This window comes from Mastomys coucha, unplaced genomic scaffold, assembly GCF_008632895.1.
Source record: "Mastomys coucha isolate ucsf_1 unplaced genomic scaffold, UCSF_Mcou_1 pScaffold22, whole genome shotgun sequence".
NCBI classification, from domain to species: domain Eukaryota; kingdom Metazoa; phylum Chordata; class Mammalia; order Rodentia; family Muridae; genus Mastomys; species Mastomys coucha.
This window is the reverse complement of record NW_022196905.1, coordinates 255,401,151-255,420,920: the sequence shown is the minus strand read 5'-3', so window position 1 is coordinate 255,420,920 and position 19,770 is coordinate 255,401,151. Positions and strand designations below refer to the sequence as shown.

Below are 19,770 nucleotides of genomic sequence, written 5' to 3'. Positions count from 1 at the left end.
AGGCAGGCGGATTTCTGAGTTCGAGGCTAGGCTAGCCTGGTCTGCAGAGTGAGTTCCAGGACAGCCAGGGCTACACAGAGAAACCCTGTCTCGAAAAAACAGGAAAAAATAAAGCCAACCAAAATAAAACAAAACCCCACCAAGCACAGTGGTCTACCCTGCCTGCCCAGTGGTGTGGAAGCAGAAACAAGAAGGTCCCCTTAGGGCTCGCTGGCCAGCCGGCCAGCCTACTTGATGAGGTCTAGGTTAATGAGAGACACCTCTGGTATAAATAAATAATTTTAAAGGTGTGCAAGACCCAAGGAATGACATTTCAAGTTTTCTTCTAACCTCTACATGTTCCCTCCCATACACACATGTACATGCATGTACATATGCGTGCAACACCCCAACACATAAGCAACCCTTTCTCCCTGACTCCTATTTGGGCAGCGGCTCTAAGCAAAGGTCACCAGCATTTTTTTCTGTTTCAGGAGAAATAGATGACACCATGCCCCGCCACCCTCACCCCACCCCAGTGAGCCAATTTCCTCTGTTTTAACAATCCATTGAACCCTGAAATCACCCAGCCACTTCTGTCATTTCTATTCACCTCGGGACGGCCCCTTGTCATGCATTCTTGGCTTTGCTAGCAGCATTAGCACCCCACCTGCAGCATGGATAACAGCATGAATTTTTTTTAATTATGCAGAAGCCATACTGCGCAAAAGTCATTGTGCTTAACTCCCTGTCTTCCCACCTTCCCTCCTTCTTCCCTTTGTTTTTATTTCTTCTTTCTAAAGAAATAAAATAAAGAAATAGGGTGCCACACTTGTGCCAAATGCATGAGTAGAGGTCAGAAGACAACTTTAAGGAGGCAGAAATCTCCCACCATGTGAGTTCTGACAATGGAACTCAGACCATCAGGCCTGACATCAAGCTCACTCACTGAGCACTCCCCCCTTTTTCTGTCTGTCTGCCTCTCTCTCTCTCTTCTAGATAGAATCTCATTCCATACTTGCTACATATCCCAGGCTGGCCTTGAACTTCTTACCCTTTTGCCTCATACCAAGTACTTGGATTATAAGTATGAGCTGTCACATCCCCAGCCCCCTTACTTGTTTGACTTTTTGCAATGTTGGGGTTTGAACCTAGGGTCTCATGCATGCTAAGTTGGTGCTCGACCAGTAAACTATAAACTTCTAGTTGTGCTTAGCTACTTGTTAGTCTAAGAGGTAGAAGCTTTAAAACTGGACCCAATTCCTACCATGGATACCAACACAACCTTGTAGAGAACCAGCCTGATGAATCAGCAGGCTCTCCTAGGATGGCCTAGTCGGTCATCGATGGGAGGAGAGGCCCTTGGTCCTGTGAAGGTTCTATGCCCCAGTGCAGGGGAATACCAGGCCCAGGAAGTGGGAGAGGGTGGGTTGGTGAGCAGAGGGAGGGGGAGGGATAGGGGTTTTCTTCAGAGGGGAAACCGGGAAAGGGGATATCATTTGAAATGTAAATAAAGAAAATATCTAATAAAAAAATAAATTAAAAAAAAAGAAGGCTCTCCTTAGAAGCACCCCTTTCCCCTTGCATTTGATGTCCCTGTTCATGCATACATCAGGCTGTTTTCTTTCTCCATCTTGGAAAAGCCTCTGCATATCTGAGATTGTATTATGGGTCTTATGGAATAATTTATATAAGGCCTACCTTGTCCAAACCCAGAATTGGGTAACATGTGCCCCCTACAGGCAGGACTTGGGATTGACTGTTCTTCTGTCCCCACCAGGAGTTGCCTTGATACCCAGGCTGTTTTGAAATGACAGTCTTGTTTGGAAAATGCTAATTTCAGGGCAACACAAGACTTGTGGGAGAACTAGGTGCACACAGGCCACTGGGAAGCACTGAGGAATTTGGTAGTTGGGAAGAAGTCCAAAGCTACCGTCTTTTGGATTTGGGTGCAGAAGCAGACAGTCTAGGGCAGTGGTTCTAACCTTCCTAATGCTGTGGCCCATTCATACAGCTCCACATGCCGTGGTGACTCCCAACCATACGGTTACTTTCATCGTTGCTTTATAAGTTACTTTATAACTGTAATTTTGGTACTGTCATGAATCGTAATGTAAATATCTGTGCTTTTGGTTTTTTTTTTTTTTTTTTTTTTCAAGACAGGGTTTCTCTGTGTAGCCCTGGCTGTCCTGGAACTCACACTGTAGACCAGGCTGGCCTGGAACTCAGAAATCCGCCTGCCTCTGCCTCCCAAGTGCTGGGATTAAAGGCATTCGCCACTACTGCCCGGTTATATTTGTGTTTTCTCATAGTCTTAAGTGACCCTTTTGAGGGCTGGTCAGATGGCTCAGCTGTTATGAGCATTGACTGCTCTTCCGGAGGTCCTGAGTTCAAATCCCAGCAACCACGTGGTGGCTCACAACCATCTGTACAGCTACACTGTACTCATATAAATAAAATAAATAAATCTTTAAAAAAATTTTTTTAAAAAAGTGACCCTTCTGAAAGGGTCAATCCACTCCAAAGGGGTTGTGACCCACAAGTTGAGAAAGTCTGATCTAGGGGAGGGACTGGCCTGGACCTGAAGAAGCAGGTCATACCCTGCAAAATGCTCATTCCCTCTTGTACTCATGGGTATGAGGGCAGTGGAGAGATTCCAGAAAGCTCAACAGTGCCCTGCCCAGGAAAAGCTGTTGATGCTTGCCTGTCTAAGGAGACTGTTCCTGGGAGAGGAAGGTGGGTAGCTACCAAGGACTGGATACTGATGGGAACAGGAGGAGGAAGAGGAGGAGGATGCTGAGACAGACTAAAGGGTGAGGTCAAAGTGGAATGCCATAGCAGACACTGCTGATCCCACAGGGTCCCTGGGCTTGTGTAGCTCTCAGTCAGGAGGACTATCATCCACACACTGGCCCTGAGCCACCAATAGATGGGGGATATGCCTGGGAGCACAGTGTGCCCTTGGAGTGAAGCATCTCCCTTCATCTCAAGGGATTCCCAGAGATACATTCAACTAAGGCTCTTAGGGGAACTGGGCCATCTGATACAAAGGAGAGAAGACAACCCTTTAGCCTGGGGAAGCATGTGATCTGTGAGGTTAGTGCTGTTGCCAAGGGACAGGAGAGGTGGCTTGCTATGCAAGCATGAGGACCTAAGTTTGATCCCCAGGACCAAGGTGAGAAAACTGGCCATAGTGATGCACTCTTGTAATCCAGCGCTGAGAAGGCAGAGACAGGTGGATCCCTGGAGCTCACTAGTTCCCAGCCAGGCTGAATTGGAGAGTTTCAGGTAACAGAGAGAGACCCTGTCTAAAGCAAGGTGGCTGGGCATGGTTGTGCATACCTTTAGACCCTGCACCCAGGAGAGGTAGATCATTGTGACTTTAGGGCCACGCTGGTTTACAGAGCAAGTTCCAGGCCAGCCAGAGATATGCAGGGAAACCCTGTTCCAAAAACAAACGAGCGGCGAGGAAGACAAAGATCCGAGGAACAATACTCAAGGTTGACCTCTGCCTCCAGATATACCCGCAGCACACCCCTGGGATTCCAGCACTTGGGAGGTGGAGGCAGGAGGACTAGAATTTCAAGGCCGGAACTACATTAGACCTTGTCTAAAAATACAACAAAGATCTCACAAACCAGAAAATATAGCACAGTATCCATTTCCACGGCATTTATAGTCTACCAGACACTCTGAGGATGCTCTAAATCAAAATAGGAAGGCCCAGAGTAGGGGTTACCTGAACCGGATGGGAGGTGATTGGTATCAGAAAAGAACTCTCAGAGGCTGGAGAGACAGCTCAGCCAGTAGAGATCCTGCAGTGTAGGCAGGAAGAGCTGAGTTCCATCCCCAGCATCCACATAAAAAGTCGGGCATGGTGGCATGCATTGTAATCCCAGGACTAGGAGGGCTGAGACAGGAGGATCCCTGGAGTTCACTGGACTCCTGAAGAAGATCACCCAAGGTTGACCTCTGGCCTCCATACACCCGCACACAAAGGTACATTTGTGTACACACACACACACACACACACACATATGCACACACAAATAAGTAATTGTTTTCAAAGGGCCAGCAGCTGACCATGCTATTCCTGATCCGATGTTGAATTGTCATAGTGTGACCTCCCCTGACATAGAGAACAGGGTGTGCTATGTGACATCTTTTTCTTTCCTCTGTCAAACTTTTATTTATTTATTTGTTTATTTATTTATTTATTTATTTATTTGAGACCATCTATACTAGCCTCAAAAGTCACTATGTAGCAGTGGATGGCCTTGAACTTCTAATCTTCTGCCTCCTCCTGCTGGGGGCTGGGACCACAGATATGCATCGCATAGTCAGTTAATGGAGAGCTGGAGATCAAATTCCGAGCAACATCCATGCTAGGCAAAACCTCTCCCCACTGCACTACATGCTATCCCATCCCACCCCACCCCCATCCCCCAACCCCTGCTGCCGCCATCTTGCCTTTGGAGCACGGGGAGTTGTGAACTCATGCATGATTGTTAAAGCTGTGCTCGTTCAACACTCGCTCCTCCACAGTGTGTCCAGCAACGTGACCCACCAGTTCACCTCTCCTGGGGAGTTCACAGTGTTTGCTGAGTGTACAACCAGTGAGTGGCACGTGACCGCTCAGAGGCAAGTGATAATTCGAGAGAAGGTGGAGACGCCCCGTGTCACTGGGTGCGCTGGCCTGTCTGGATCTGGAGCCAGCCTTCTCTGTCAAGCTGTCTTTGGGGAACCCCTGTGGATTCAAGTGGATCTGGATGGAGGTGAGTCTGAAGGATGGAGAAGGTGGAGGCGCATGGGGGGATTTGCCTCCTCCAAATCTATTCAGCTAACCTGAAGCTTTAGCTTCTTAGTTTCCTTGTGTTCATTTATTTAACACCCGTGGCATCTTCAGGGCTAAGTGCTTGACCTATGATGGCCCACTCAGGATAGACGCCACATTAATCCACTCCAAGCTAAAAGGTTAGTGAGCCAGCAATAACCCTCATGGCTCTTTCCCAAGGCTCTTTCCGCATGTCCACAATCCTATCTGAAACACTGGCCCTCCATACCACTTCCCCCTGGAGGGAATTTCAATAGAAAGGGGTGGGAATGGGAGGGGCTGCCACAACACACAGCCAGTGCTGACCACGAGCATAGCGCCATCCTTTGGCCATGAGGCCCGGAAATCAGGAGATAAACACACGATACAAGCCTATCCACAGTTCTAGGGAGGCTACACTCTGATTGGACATAGTGTCTTCTAGTTAAGCCAGAGGCCATTCTGATTGGTTCCTGCATCTGCCTTGATTAGCCAAGGCTTCCATGATGATTGGTTACAGCTTCCGTTCTAATTTATTACAGAGATCACTCTAACTGTGCCCACAGGATCCATTACTCCTCAGCACATCTATCGTGGAGCTTGGATAGTGCCCATCGATATTTTAAGTAGCACCGCTTTGGTCCACAGAGAGCTCCCTTCCCACCCCTGCCTTATCCACAGCAACCTTTCCCGACAAAGTGCAGCCCAGTTAGAGCTCTGAATGGAGCCCTGTTGACATAAATTATGCAGTGATGGTGATGGTGCTGTGGGGGATGTTGGTGGTGATGGCGTAATGATGACGGAGTTGATGGGGGTGGTGATGATGGTGATGATGATGGTGGTGGTGGTGATGACAGTGGTGACCATCAAATGAAGAAGGATCTGACTCAGTATGACATCCTTCACTCTGATCGTCTTAATGAAATTGTGATGGGGCTCTGACACGGCACTCATGAGATTCCTTCCTGTTCCTGTGTGCCTGTTGCCTAACGGACTGGTATGGGCAACCAGAGTAGAGTAAAATAATCTTTCGTTGATCTAATTAGTCTTCCTACAAATATAATTGTGTGTCAGCTCTTTGCCAAGTCAAAGAGCTTTGTCAAGGAGGCAGGGATACCCATGAAAGTGAATGGCCCTGCTCCTGTAGGAATTTAGGCTATCACCATCATCACCAAATGATCATCATTACCATCATCACCATTATCCCATCATCATCATCACCATCATCACCATCACCACCACCACCATCATCACCACCACCACCATCAGTATGTCTTCTTCCTTCCCCTCCTCCCCTTTACCTCCCTCCCCACCCCCCGCTTTCTTTTCATCAGCATCCAAACAAGAAATGTATTTGGTGTGGCTTCTACTAGAAAGAATATCATCTGGTTACATACACACATTTTCAACCAACAACAGTATTTGGCATCCAGCTAGGACAGTCATCTGCAGCCTGCAAGAGAGACCCCACTTTGTGGGAAACAGGTTGAATTTCATAGAGATTTACCTGGCTGGGCAGTGGTAGCGCACGTCTTTAATCCCAGCACTTGGGAGACAGAGGTAGGCAGATTCCTGAGTTTGAGGCCAGCCTGGTCTACAGAGTGAGTTCCAGGACAGCCAGGGCTACACAGAGAAACCCTGTCTCAAAAAACAAAACAAAACAAACAAATAAACAACAACAAAAAAAACAACATAGAGATTTACCTGTCCTGGGGGTCATCAGTGGATGTTGGAAGAAACACCTTCAGGGCTGGAGAGATGGCTCAGCGGTTAAGAGCACTGACTGTTCTTCCGAAGGTCCTGAGTTCAAGTCCCAGCAAACCACATGGTGGCTCACAACCACCCATCATGAGATCTGATGCCCTCTTCTGGTGTGTCTGAAGACAGCTACAGTGTATTTACATATAATAATAAATAAATAAATCTTTAAAAAAAAAAAAGAAACACCTTCATCTATTTTGGCTGAAAACAATGTTTGAAGTTCGTAATTCTGCTTCAAAATTCTTGAGCGCCACCCCCCCAAGATACCTCTTTTTCAGTTTTGGGGTGTGGGGGCTATCATAGGGATGTTCTAAGCATTTGCTACAAACTTCTGGGTTCAAGGGTGTAAATAAATAGCAACGGGGCTGCAGCTGTGGCTCAGTTGGAAGAGTACATGAGGTTCAGGAAACCCTGGGCTTGATCTCCAGACTGAGCACAGTGGTGCTTGCCTGTAATACTGATTCATGAGAGGTTCAGACAGGAAAATCAAGAATTCAAGGCTAGCTTCTGCTACATAGTGAAGTCAAGGATATGGGGCTACACTAGACCCTATCTCAAAACCAACCAAACAAACAATATTAAAAAAATGATCAAAGAGGATCCAGAAAGTAAAAAATAAAAATAAAAAAAATCACTTATTAAACCAAAACTCAAAAAATAATTACAGTTAGCATTTAGCACGGTGGTCTGTCTTCATGTATTTCTTTGAACCCATATCTATGTCTGCTGCAGAATTTGACATCAGAACTCTCAGCCTGAACTATCTTAGAATGCTAGCTGCACAATTGGTAACAGGCTTCTTAAATTTCCCTTCCACCCCCTAGGAGCCAGGGTGACTTACGCTCTGCTTTCGGGTAATAGAACTCTGGCTGAGTTCACCACCTGGAGGGGCTCGCAGCTTTACAATCTGACCCTGGACAGAGAAATCCAGGAGCTGCTGGGCCCTGGAAGGCACCGCCTGAAGATCCAAGCTGTCAGCAATAGTACCGCCTCTGCCCCTTCTGGAAACTTCACTGTGTGCTTTGTGGAGCTGCTGTCGGGGCTGCGGGCCTCCTGGGCTTCTGACCGCGTGGAACTCGGGTGGGACTTGTTAGTCAATGTCTCAGTGGCTCGTGGTACCCTGGAGGAGCTGACCTTCGAGGTGGCAGGACTCAACGCGAACTTCTCCCAGAAGGAGGAGAGTACTGGACAGTCATCTGGGAACTACCACGTGGCCGTTCCTGCTGAAGGTACCGGGGCTGGCAGCTTCCCCTGGCACACCCACCCACCCCCACCTTCTATATTTCTGATTTCGTTCCCCTGGGGCTCGGAGGGGCGCCAGGAAAGAGGTGACACTAGGCAGGTATGAGGGTCTCAGGCCTTCTGCCAAAGGTCTGCTGAGAGAACAAAGATTGCACAAGAGAGAGCCACCGGGGGCTTTGCTAAGCACTGCCCAAGACCCACAGCCTTCTCTTCCAGCATTGGAAGAGATTCCTTCCCCACCCCCTTCTCCAAGAGTCTTGCTTGGAACAGGAAGAAGCCAAAGGGTGGGAAAATGAAAACTACACATCACCCTGGGGCTTTAATACCCATGACAACTGACAGACATATCCGTGCCCCATGAGCCATGTGTATCCCAGGATAGATATGAATGTGGTCCAACATAAACTTGTAAACTTATTTAAAACATTATAAGACTTATTTAGTCATGTATTTATTTCGCTTATTTATGGTAGCCCAGTTGCTATGTTCTTGCATTGGACTCTGTGGATGACATCATGTCCCCATGCCCTAAGTTTGGACACACCTGCTGGCTTTGTCTCCCTCTGCTCCCCTTGAAACTACTCGTTGAAGTCTATCCCCTTTTATCTAGTAAAATCTGGACCAGTCTACTGGCTTTTTGCTCAGTTTTAGATTAACAGACTTTTTTTCCTCCCTGAGGCGAGATGATCTAGGCTTCTCCGGTAAGAGGGAGGACACAAAGGGAGCAGGGTCAGGACTCCGCCCTTGGTGGACATGTTTGAAATTGGCTCTGGTAGTAGCCTTTGTGGGCTCCTGAGACCATCTGCTGGGCCCCTCAGACTACAACCCGCAGGATGATGAGGGCTGTGCCTCCCCTTCAGCTGGCTGCATGTACACAGCATCTTCCTCTCCTGACCTGTCCCAACTCCCTCACCATCCTTCTCCTGAAGGCCTGTGCCTGGACCATAGATAGTTCTTACTGGGGGTTAGTCCACTGTATTTCCCAGAAGCAGACAGACATCCATTCGCTTATTCCCACCCTCTCTATTCCCCATCTTTCATAGGCTGATCCCATAGGGCATGAGTATGGAACCCGCCTATGGAGTTCTCCAGCCTCAAAGAACCTTCTCATCCTTTGAAGGGTAGCCCTGTTCCACTTTCAGCTCACACCATATCCCACCCCAAGGCCGCTATGTCTCCATGTAGTGTACCTTCACCCGTGTCACCCAGAGTCTTTCCCCAGGCCTGGTATATAGTAGGACTTGTAAGTGCATAGAGCCTGAGATATTCCAGGGATGCAGTCAAGGCTGCCAGACAGGCATACCTAGGGAGAGCTGTCTCCACTGTGTCATGGAATTTGTGACAATGCCAGTGACTCTTCCCCCTTGCATTGCAGGCACCTTCCTGGTCACCGTGCATGTGCGGAACGCTTTCTCAGACCTGAGCCTGGACATCGGGAACATCACGGTCACAGGCAAGGTGTTTGTACTCTTAGGAGTCTAGGACACTGAGCCTGCCTGGGGTCTAGTGAGAAGCCCTTCAAATAGGGCTGTGGACACGGAGTCCGGTCCACAGTCTTCTGGGTGCTCTGAAGACACAGTTGCAGAAAGTATCATGAAAGTTCTACACTGAATGTGCTCAGCCGTGCTTTCTGCCATGGCTCCCTGAACCGCACAGCACAGTGCTCAGACCATATATATGTTCACATTATAGTAAGCATTATAATCTAGAGACCATCTGGAGTGTAGGAGGTGGGCTGATGTTTTCTTCGCCATTTCCTGGGATGGCCTGTGGGTGTGGCTCAGTGGTGGAGTCCTTCCTTAGCACACAGAAACCCTGCACTCTACCCCCGTGGTGCAAAAACAATAGCAAAAGTCCAGAAGAGGAGGTCTGAGGGATGGCTCTGCAGGGCAAGAGCTTGCTGTGCAGATGCCTGAGGTCAGAACCCTAGCGCTCAGGCAAGAATCAGGTGAGGCAGCTGAACATCTGTCACCCACGGGACCTTGTTATCTGTGTCCCTGTTGCCTGAATGGTAGACATCTTGGGACATCTTCAACATGATCTCTTTCGGTTTTTTTTTTCATATTCGTTTGTTTGTTTATGTGTTTGAGAAGGTTCTTATTCTATTGTCTAGACTTACCACAAACTCTAGGCTCACCCATTCCTCCTGCTGCCCCAACCACTTCTCCTCCATAGCTGGGACCTTGAGTACATGCCCTGATGCTTACATGACTCCACCTTTATGTCTTATAATGTTTTCTACCAAAGCTTAATTCTTGTTCTCATTATGTTCACAGCCCCTTCCAGCCTCCAAGAACCGTCTGGAATAAATGCTGAAGCAAAGAACGTGAGCATCTTTAAAGCATTTAACTTCACAAGGAAACAATATCCAAACACTCTCCTTGAAGTTTTGAGTTTAGGGTACTGACAGGGTCCCCAAACTTTCTTCCATTTGGAAAAAAAGCCGAAAAGCATGTTCTCTAACCACCATAGGGCTAAGGTGTAAAGCAATATGACCTTGGGTTGTGTAGGTAGGCCTTAGGAAGAAAATAGCACACTTCTATAAAAAAAATTAATAGGCAAAACAAGAAATCATAGAAATTAGAAGATATTTCTAACTAAAACTATAATGGCAATACAATTGATCCACATCTGTGGGCTGCAGCTAAAGCAGTTCTCAGAGGGAAATTCATAGCTGTTGTTAGTGCTAAGTTGAAGAAACAAGCTCCAATTCCTTAATGTTTATGCCAGGGTCTTCAGTTCCCTTTCCTCAACACTGTGCAGGTGGTTGCCGATAACAAAGACCCACAGTGCACCTGCCATGTAAATTGATGTTTAGAGGCTAAAGTATTGATGTTGAAAAGGCAAGTGTGCTCTCTGCCTTTACAAAGCTTAGAGATAGACAGATGAAAGGAAAGAACTGAGAGTTGTGTGTCTGGTAGGACCCAGGTAGACCAATAGCAGGTATCAGAGTGTGTACTCACAGGTGTGTTTAGAAGGCATTATGAAGACGGAGAGGGTGGCTCAGTGGGTAAAGCTCTTGCTTCGCAGTGTAAGCTGAACATGATAGCAAGCACCTGTAATCAGTCCCGATGCCCCAACAAGATCGGAAGTGGAGACCTGAGAATTCCCAGGAGCACAAAGGTCAGTTAGCCAGGCATATACAGTGGAAAATAAGAGCCTGTGTGGTATAAGAGCCATAGAAAGCAAGCACTGACACCTGGGATGTCCCCTGACCTCCACACGCTCATGACACACACAGGCCATCAAAGGTTGAATCCCACTGTAGCCTTGTGTGATTCTGGGTCAAGGCTCTAGCAAGAGGACCCATAGATCAGTTGTTTAACTGGTCCCATCAGCAATTTCTTTCAGAATCCACTTCGGGGTCTACTGATTCCTCTTCTAGAGCCGACACGCTCTCCATGGTTGCCTAACTACCAGTGTCTCCTCTTCCTTCTGACGCTTCTTGGAGCCAGTCCCACAGGGGAGCTTCCCTATCTCTGTGGCAACCATGGGTGTCAGATGCAAGCAAGTCCTCAGAGGGACAAACACACAGAGACTCAACATGGCTGGAGGACACAGGCTCAGGGTGCACTCTGAGACTAGGCTGGCCCTAAGCCTTATATTCCTTTTAGTTTCCTTTCTTCGTGTGTACATGTTCCCTAAGAGCCATCTACCTTGGTCTTGTTTTGTAGGCAGGGTCTCTCATTATCCTGGAGCTCATCAGTAGTCTAGTCTGGCTTACCAGTGAGCTCAGAAATCTATTCATCTAATCTTTCCAAGGTGGGATTACAGCACGTGTCACCGCCCTTGGTGACTTCACATCATTGTACTTGCACTTGCAAAGCAAAGACCTTACTAACTGAGCCACCTCTCCCCGAATCCCTCAAGGCCTATATTCTCAACCAGTTGCCTCTACCTTCCACATTCTCCTGCTTCCTCTAATTGGATCCCCTCGAAGGAAGCACAGGTGGCACTCTGAGTGTTAAATGTGCATTAATGTCTCTTAAAGGTAGCAGTTGGGTCTATGTTACCATGTCCCCCATCATCAGCACAGAGCCTGGTCCAGAATGGCCTCTATCCATGCAGGCAACTGCACAGTAAGTCCTAAGCCTTCTCTGGAGATAAAGCTATGTACCCAGTGAGTCTTAGGAAGGGACACCATGCCTCCCAAGGGAAACCTGAGAACAGACCACCATCCAAAACTCTTAGCCTCACCCTGTGGCCACTGTCAGCATGCACTGCTCTGGGGTTGGGGGAAGGTTGGCGGCAGCACTCTATAGTGAAGCTGTTCTATCCCTGGGGGTACCTTCCTCCGCAGGGACACAAACAGGACATGAAGGTGTTCGCTGAGCCTGAACTGTACATGGACCCTTTCACAGAAGTCACACTGGGCTGGCCAGAGGATGATCCGGGCTTGGACTTCCACTGGTCCTGTGGTAGGTGGTATGAGAGAGCATTGTCAGGCAAGCTTGTCAGTTCTCTCTTCTTTGGACACAACTCCAGCCTGACACTGTCTGCCCGTGTGTGCCACAATGTAAACCTCAGACATGGGTATAGAGGCAACAGCAAACCAAGGAGAGATGGTGTTCCTGAACATGTGTGACAGGGGCATGGGGGGATTTAACAGCAGTAGCAAAACCTAAAAGCCAGGTTGCTTTGTTCATTGACACCATCCACTGGCAAATCCAGATAAGATCCATGACCAGACAGTCCTCCTCTGAGAGGATCAATCATTCCCTTCTAACCTACAATAACACACACACACACACACACACACACACACACACACACAAAATGGGACAACTGGAGGTTGGGCATGGCGTATCCCTGTAACCCTGGCAATCAGGAGGCAGAAGCAAAAAGACCAGGAATTTGAGGCTAGCCTGGGATGGGCATCCAGACCCTGTGTCAATGGACCAAAACCATTAACTGAAGCTTTGCTAAACCAGAAAGTCCACAGTATGTTAGGGTCAGGGATGCTGTACAAGTGTTTTCCCATCTCACTCAGGACGTTGCTGGGCTCAGTGGAATGCCTGTGTAGAGAGGCAGCTGCTCCACACAGACCAGAGGCTGCTGGTGCTCCATACCTTCTGTCTGCCACCGCTCAACTCTGCTGTCACCCTGCATTTGGCTATCCTAAGGGGCCAAGAGCTGGAGAAAGAGACAGAACAGTGCCTCTATGTGTCTGCTCCCCTGGACCTTGGGCCTCAAATCAGGTGAGGCACGTGGGTGCCATGTCATCAGCCGGCACCACTTGGAGGTGGGACTGGCAGGGTGGGTCAATCCGTCTCACCTGTGCTCCCATAGGGGCGGCAACCTGGAGATCTGCAACAAAAGGCATGAAGGGACAGCAGAAGTCTATGAAAACTTCTTCATCCAGACAGGATGGGCTCCATCTATAGGATGTGGAGCTCAACAGAGGCCTGGAGGAGGGGTATGGGAGGAGGAGGAGGAAGGGAGAGGCAGGGAGCCTACCCAAGGTCCCTGAGCAGGAGAGGACATGCTTACAGCTTGCTTCAGAACATTCTGCTCTCCATCTTACAGGAGTCAAGGTAGAAACTTGCCAGTCAGGTCCCTGCTGGAAGCAGATTGCTCATTGTAGTCAGAAACTTATTACAGATGGATAAGCATCCTCTCTCAGGTGTGAGTGAACAGGACTAACCCAGGTGACAGCATGAAGCTGCTATAGGGTGGGGAAAGCCATCGCTCCGAGGACTGCAGAGGTAAGGCAGGGGGTGACTAGAATCCCCTCTGTGGAGAGAGACAGAAGCCATGGCCTTGACTGGGGGGCACTGATTCTGCCCTGCTAGTCCTTTGGTAAGAAATAAATGAATAACCTTGTGCTCTCCTCAGCCCACCATCTCTCCTCAAACATCCTGGGCCCTTACCAATGCTCCCCACTGGCTGGACCTAAACAGAAGCCCAGAGGGTGGGAGCTGAGACATTGTCTCCACAGGGAGAGCTGGAGAACAGCCTGGAAGGTCTGTAGAGACTCACCAGCATGCTTGCACTAGGGAAGACACTAGGAAGAGAATTAGGGAGTTTAACAGACTCATGAAGTTAAGGCTGAGAGGACTCGGGGAGGCATGAGACATGCAGCAGATGTCAAAGTGATCTGTCAGGGGCTCCAGGGAGGAAGTGGGACATCATATAGAAGGTTCAGGAGGCTGTAGCCAAACAAATGATCTTCAGGTTCAGTGAGAGACCTTGTCTCAATAAGATGAAGAGTGAGAGAAGACATCCCATATCAACCTCTGACCTAGACACACACACACACACACACACACACACACACCCCTACTATGATGGTTTGTATATGCTTGGCCCAGGAGTGGCACTATTAGAAGATGTGGTCTGTTGGAGTAGGTGTGTCACTGTGGATGTGGGTTTTAAGACCCTTGCCTAGCTGCCTGGAAGTCAGTCTTCCACTACCAGCCTTCAGATGAAGATGTAGAACTCTCAGCTACTCCTGCACCATGCGTGTCTGGATGCTTCTGTGTTCCCACCTTGATGATAACGAACTGAACCTCTGAATCTGTAAGCCAGCCCCAGTTAAATGTTGTCCTTTATAAGATTTGCCTTGGTCATGGTGTTTGTTCACAGCAATAAAACCCTAACTAAGACACATATACACACACACATGCACACACGCATGCATGCACACAGACACCTGTGCACACACACAGGCTTGTGTACACACATACACACACATGCATGCATGCACACACACACTCTGTGTACACAAACACACACATATGCACATATACCCCAAAGCAAAAACACAAGAGAAGGCCCAGGATTTGGACCTTGGTTCATGTTCTATCCACCCACTGAGGAGTGGTGTCACCTGGGACCCATCCCACAAGTCCTCTGAGCCTGGTGAGCTCCCAAGCGCTCCCGGGGCTCTGCCATGTCACTCTCAGAGCTTCTCTGATCATGTACCGTATATGTGCTATGAAGCCACGGCACTGTCACTTTTACCAACACTAAAGTGAATCTTAGACATTATCTGGCTTTGTCCACTTCCTTTGCAGCCAAGGAAACCAATTCTTAGGAGTTTAAGCAGCTCATACAAGGCAAGCCTTCCTAAGTGACAGGGTCAGGATTGGAAGCCAGGGACCTGTCCTGCACCCCCACTCCACCCCAACATTACTGCAAGGGGAGTGACATGGAAATCTGGTCATGTTCTCACTCTTCTTCAGCCTGCAGACCAAGGTTCTGTCCTGGCTTAGATTGGAGAACTGCTGGGTTTATTCCATCTCTCATTTGGACAAAGGCAATGTCCTACCTTCTCCACAGACTTGAAAACTGGGCAAAGACCAGGCAAGTGGTCGCAATGCCTGAGGGGGTTTTCTCTCTTTATCCTCTGCACCTTCCAGCTGTCAGAAGAACTGCCAACCAGTGAAAGCTGACCAAGATGTTCTGCTCACCGTCACCGTGGGAGATGAAACTTCCGTAGCCGTGTTCAGCTGGTACCTAGATGACACCTCACCAGAGAAGGTGAGATGTCACAGCCATTCAGAAGAAACTATGTCCTCTGAGAGGACCAGCCTTGTGTTGAAGGCTGGGTCCTGAGCCAGGGTAGGCCAACCCCATGTGGAGCCAGTGCAGAGGCAGTCAGGCAGATGAGGGACCAGAGGGAATTTCTAACAGGTAAATGGATACATAGGATCAAAGCCTATGGGGAAAGAGACACCACTGCCTTCAGCCCAAGTTTCCTGCCAGGATACATACATCTCCCAGCTGCTAGGCAGGGGGATGGTGGCCTATGAATGTCTGATAACCTATCACCCTTGCCCAAAGGGAGAACATTTCTGCAGCATGCCACACACACAGCTGAGGTCCCATGAGACCATGCTGAGAAGGATGCTTCTTTAATGTGCTTGCTCTTACCACCTTCTCTGCCCTGTTTACTTGCCTGGCTGATTCCCAAGCCAGTACACCCTGCATAAGGGACCTGCACACATTTCTCTTCAGGCTTCTCCCTTCATATTTCACACACACACACACACACACACACACACACACACACACACACACACGTCCTAAGACTGCTCCCTGCATAAGAGACCTACACCCACATCCCTCCTCAGGATCCTTTTCTGGGAACCTGATCTCTGGCAAGAGGCAAGGCTAAAGACTGTTTCCTAACTTCCTGGGAAGCAGCAGTGCCGCCATATTGCTCATCAGAAAAAAATTTGACAGGCCCAGGGGGTTGGAAGCCACAGGACTGAGGATGTCCAGGGGCCTACCTAACAGATTCTAAGGGTCTGAGTGCTCTTCCATTGCAGGCTGAGCCCCTGCCAGCTGCCTGCAGCCTCAGAGGATTTTGGCCACGATCACTGACCCTTCTTCATAGCAACTCCTCCGTGCTGCTGCTCAACAGCAGCTTCCTGCAGACCTGGGGACCTGTTATTCCCATCCGGGTCACAGGTGAGAAGCTGTGACAGGACCAGGTCAAACTCAGGAACACTAAAATAAAGGACGTTGGTCTGGCATGGAGCAAGGTATGGAGTCTTCTGCCTGGAAGACTTTGGGCAAAGGATTTGACTTCATGTTGCCTCAGTTTCCCCATGTGTGGTTCTGGAGTGATATAAATGCCTGTCCTGGAATTGTTGTCACGCAAGGTGATTGGCAGGATGCCGGTGGTACAAGCTGGTCGCCCTAAGTCAACCTGTGTGTGCCACTAGAAGTCAGGGTGACTCAGTGCTCAGACAGTCACAGAACAAGGATGGCTATGCTTTCTAAGAACACTTCCTTTGACTCTATGCTACCTTAGTGCCAGGACTGTAGGCAAGTGCCACCTATGTGCCTGTTGGTTCTTTATTTCCTAACATAGCCCACAGAGCAACCACAGCCAGACAAACTGAGGTGGGCACTTGGGCCGTGGACACACCTCCTCTACCTCAGACTTTCTCAACTGAGTTAGGCCAAGACTTTAGTTGTAACCAGTTAAACCCCTTTGTTGGGGCTGGAGGGATGGCTCAGTAGTTTAAGAGCGTTGACTGCTCCTCCCAAGGACCTGGATTCAAGTCCCAGCTCCCATAATGCTGCACACAACTGTTCATAGCTCCAGCTCTAGAGGATCTGTTGCTCTCTCACAAATAAACACAGACAGACAGACATGCAGACAAAGCACCAATGCACATAAAATAAAAATAAATAAACCATTAAAAAGGAAAAAGATTCTCCTTTGCTTAGCTCTTGTGGCCAGTGCTCTTTTGAACTCTGGCTGTGTTGGATGTGGTAGTACATTGCTGCAGGATGGACAGAGGCTCACAGTGCTGAGGGTGTGAGACTGGAAACAGATGGCTTCTGGGTAGCGTCCACCTGCTTCCAGCTCCAGTCTCGGTTTCTCCCTGGTTTGGCGCTCTGACTTCTGGGTAATCTGCTCATGTAGTCCTATGAGGAAGTTATTATTGGTTCCACTTTACAGATGACAGAGGTCAAGCCAAGGCCACTTAGATAGGAACTAGCAGAACTCCAATCCCACATCTGCCCACTTTCTCTGTGAGCCTGAGGACCTGTCCTGGGGATAATTGTTAGATGGAAGTATTTGGGAGCCTGCTCCAGAATCTCTAGAGATGTCAGAGACCAGATGGTCTGCAGAGTGCCAGATATCTTGGTTTTAGCAAGTTCCAAGGTCATCCTAGACCTTAGAACTGAAGAGGAGTTAAAGTTTTTGGACACACAGTCCCCTAAGCACAATGAATCTTTACTTCCCAGCACTGACCAGCCACGCCTACGGGGAGGATACCTATGTGATCAGCATGCTACCTCGGCCTGAAGTGCCTGCCTGCATGATTGACCCAGAGGAAGGTTCTGTACTGACGAGCTTCGCTGTGTTCTGCAATACCCTCACAGCCCCAGGCCCCATGGAGTACTGCTTCTGCCTGTACTCAGGTACCAGCCAGAGCCTCTGCTCTTCCCTCAAGCCCCCCTGACTCATCTTCTGTAAGAATGGAGATTGTTCCTGTCAGGGAGCTACAATAGAGTATGTTCTATAATGAGAGAGGTTGACAGGATAAGACACTCCTAAGTCTTGGTCACCCCCAAAGCACGGGTCCAGTCATCACACCAGAAGAGCAGCATGCAATAGCAGCATCTGCCCAAACCCAAGGGACACAATGACTTTGTCCCAGTGTAGGACATATAAAAAGGTTAATTGGATGAAGAGACACCATAGGTTGGGGCATATCAGGTCATAGTCATCAACACACACCACACACACACACACACAGAAGAAGAAGGGGGGAAGTTAAGGGAGAGGGAGAAGAGAGAGGAGAGAAAAGGGGAGAGGTAAATAGAGGAGGAAAGAGAGTTAGGGGAGAGAAAGAGAGAGGAGGAAAGGAAAGGGGAGAGAGAAGAGAAGAAATGAGAGAGAGAGGGGAAGGGAAGGCACTGTGACTCTTTGAAAGTCTGAAGGTGCAGCTACCTCGACTGCAGCGCTGGATCTGGCTCAAAGAACCTTCTGCACTTTCACTGACCCTGACTTGTAAGTGGTGACAGAGAGTGGCAGTGTCACAGGACAAGCAAATCTCAAAGAACATTTTTTTTTTTTTGCAAAGGTTCACAGAGGGTGAACCATTAAAGACCCTATCTACACTGCATGCCAACCATCCAGTCAGCCATGTCAGCCATGACAACCACACCCAGGCCAGCAGTGGATATGAAGAGGTGGCTGGCATGGGGCAGCTCACTCGGTTTACCATTGCATTTTGGTTGCCATAGGTTCTCCCTGTGGCCTTGGACATTTGAGGACTGTCACACAAGCTCTATGTGGGCCTTAGCTTAAGTAGAACTTTCTTGCCAAGCAAGGCACTATGAGTGGTGCAGGCCTACTCGGCAATATCCTGCCCAGACACCACATGGCATAAACAATGTACCCTGACCAGGATGAGGTGGGTGTGAGCCCTTCTGAGGGAGTATTAGTCTTCGTGAGGGGCCTTTTCAAAGAATGTGCAATTAGCTGGGCTGTTAAGGCGACAACGACTGAGCCTGAGTGTGGACAGAGAAAGAAAATGCAAGGCAGGTAGACTTCATTTCCAAACACCTCTCCACTGCACCCAAAGGGAGAGGCCAGTTCCCCCTTTGTCCTCAAGCCCCATCTCCCAAGGATCAGCAAGAAGGCAGGAGGTGTGGCCACACAACATTGACGGTTCACTTGCAAGCCAATAGCTTCACGGTTGTCTGAGCAGTACACAATGACTGGAGACTCCCGCGATGTGTGGGGATCCTTCAAGGCAATAAGATATTCATCTGCTCACTCGTGTTTATAACAGAGAGGTGTCCAGTCTCAGGCTGTGTTCTGGGTGCTAGGTATGCTGCAGTGAGCATGACAAAGGAAATCGCTACCATCATAGTCTTTAACATCTAAGAGCAGAGACAACTGGTAAACCAAGACATGTCCCACAGGGGGCGCTGTTTGAGCATAGCAACAGGGAGCTTCTCTGTAGGTGCTGTGAGGCTGAGGTGAAGGGCGGAAGATGAATGCCTGTCTGGACTCTTACCTGTATGAGGCCGTGGATTCCATTCCCATCACTGTTAAAAACAAATCCCCAAACTAAGGGCTCATGACACCATGGGCTCATGTCTACAGTCCTAGCACTTGAGAGGCTGGGATAGGAGGATTACCTTAAGCTCAAGATCAGCCTGAGCTCCATGGTGAGTTCTAGACCAGCCTGAACTACAGAGTGAGACGTTGTCTCAGAAAAACAAACAAACAAAAAAACATGAAACAAAAACAAAACCAACAAAACCCCAAGTGAATACCAACAAACAAACAAAAAAACCAATAGGCTGGCTAGATAGCTCAGTGGGTACAGGTGCTTGCTGCTCTGGCCTGGGACTTGAGTTTCATCCTCAGACCAACATAAAGGTGTTAGGAGAAAACCAACACCATAAAGAAGCTATCTTCTGAGCCGGGCCTTTAATCCCAGCACTTGGGAGGCAGAGGCAGGCAGATTTCTGAGTTCAAAGCCAGCCTGGTCTAC

The 19,770-nt window shown here is 48.7% G+C and overlaps 1 protein-coding gene across 1 annotated transcript in view; it reads left to right on the top strand.

Moving 5' to 3' along the window:
- Window positions 1-19,770, top strand: part of Pkd1l2 (polycystin 1 like 2) — a 91,801-nt gene that overhangs the window by 10,998 nt on the left and 61,033 nt on the right. The window contains exons 6-14 of the mRNA XM_031336888.1: window positions 4,525-4,754; window positions 7,378-7,782; window positions 9,171-9,248; window positions 10,072-10,121; window positions 12,096-12,213; window positions 12,786-12,993; window positions 15,157-15,277; window positions 16,069-16,210; window positions 17,504-17,680. Of these exons, the coding sequence (XP_031192748.1) occupies window positions 4,525-4,754; window positions 7,378-7,782; window positions 9,171-9,248; window positions 10,072-10,121; window positions 12,096-12,213; window positions 12,786-12,993; window positions 15,157-15,277; window positions 16,069-16,210; window positions 17,504-17,680 (1,529 nt within the window). The remainder of the gene's footprint in view (window positions 1-4,524; window positions 4,755-7,377; window positions 7,783-9,170; window positions 9,249-10,071; window positions 10,122-12,095; window positions 12,214-12,785; window positions 12,994-15,156; window positions 15,278-16,068; window positions 16,211-17,503; window positions 17,681-19,770) is intronic.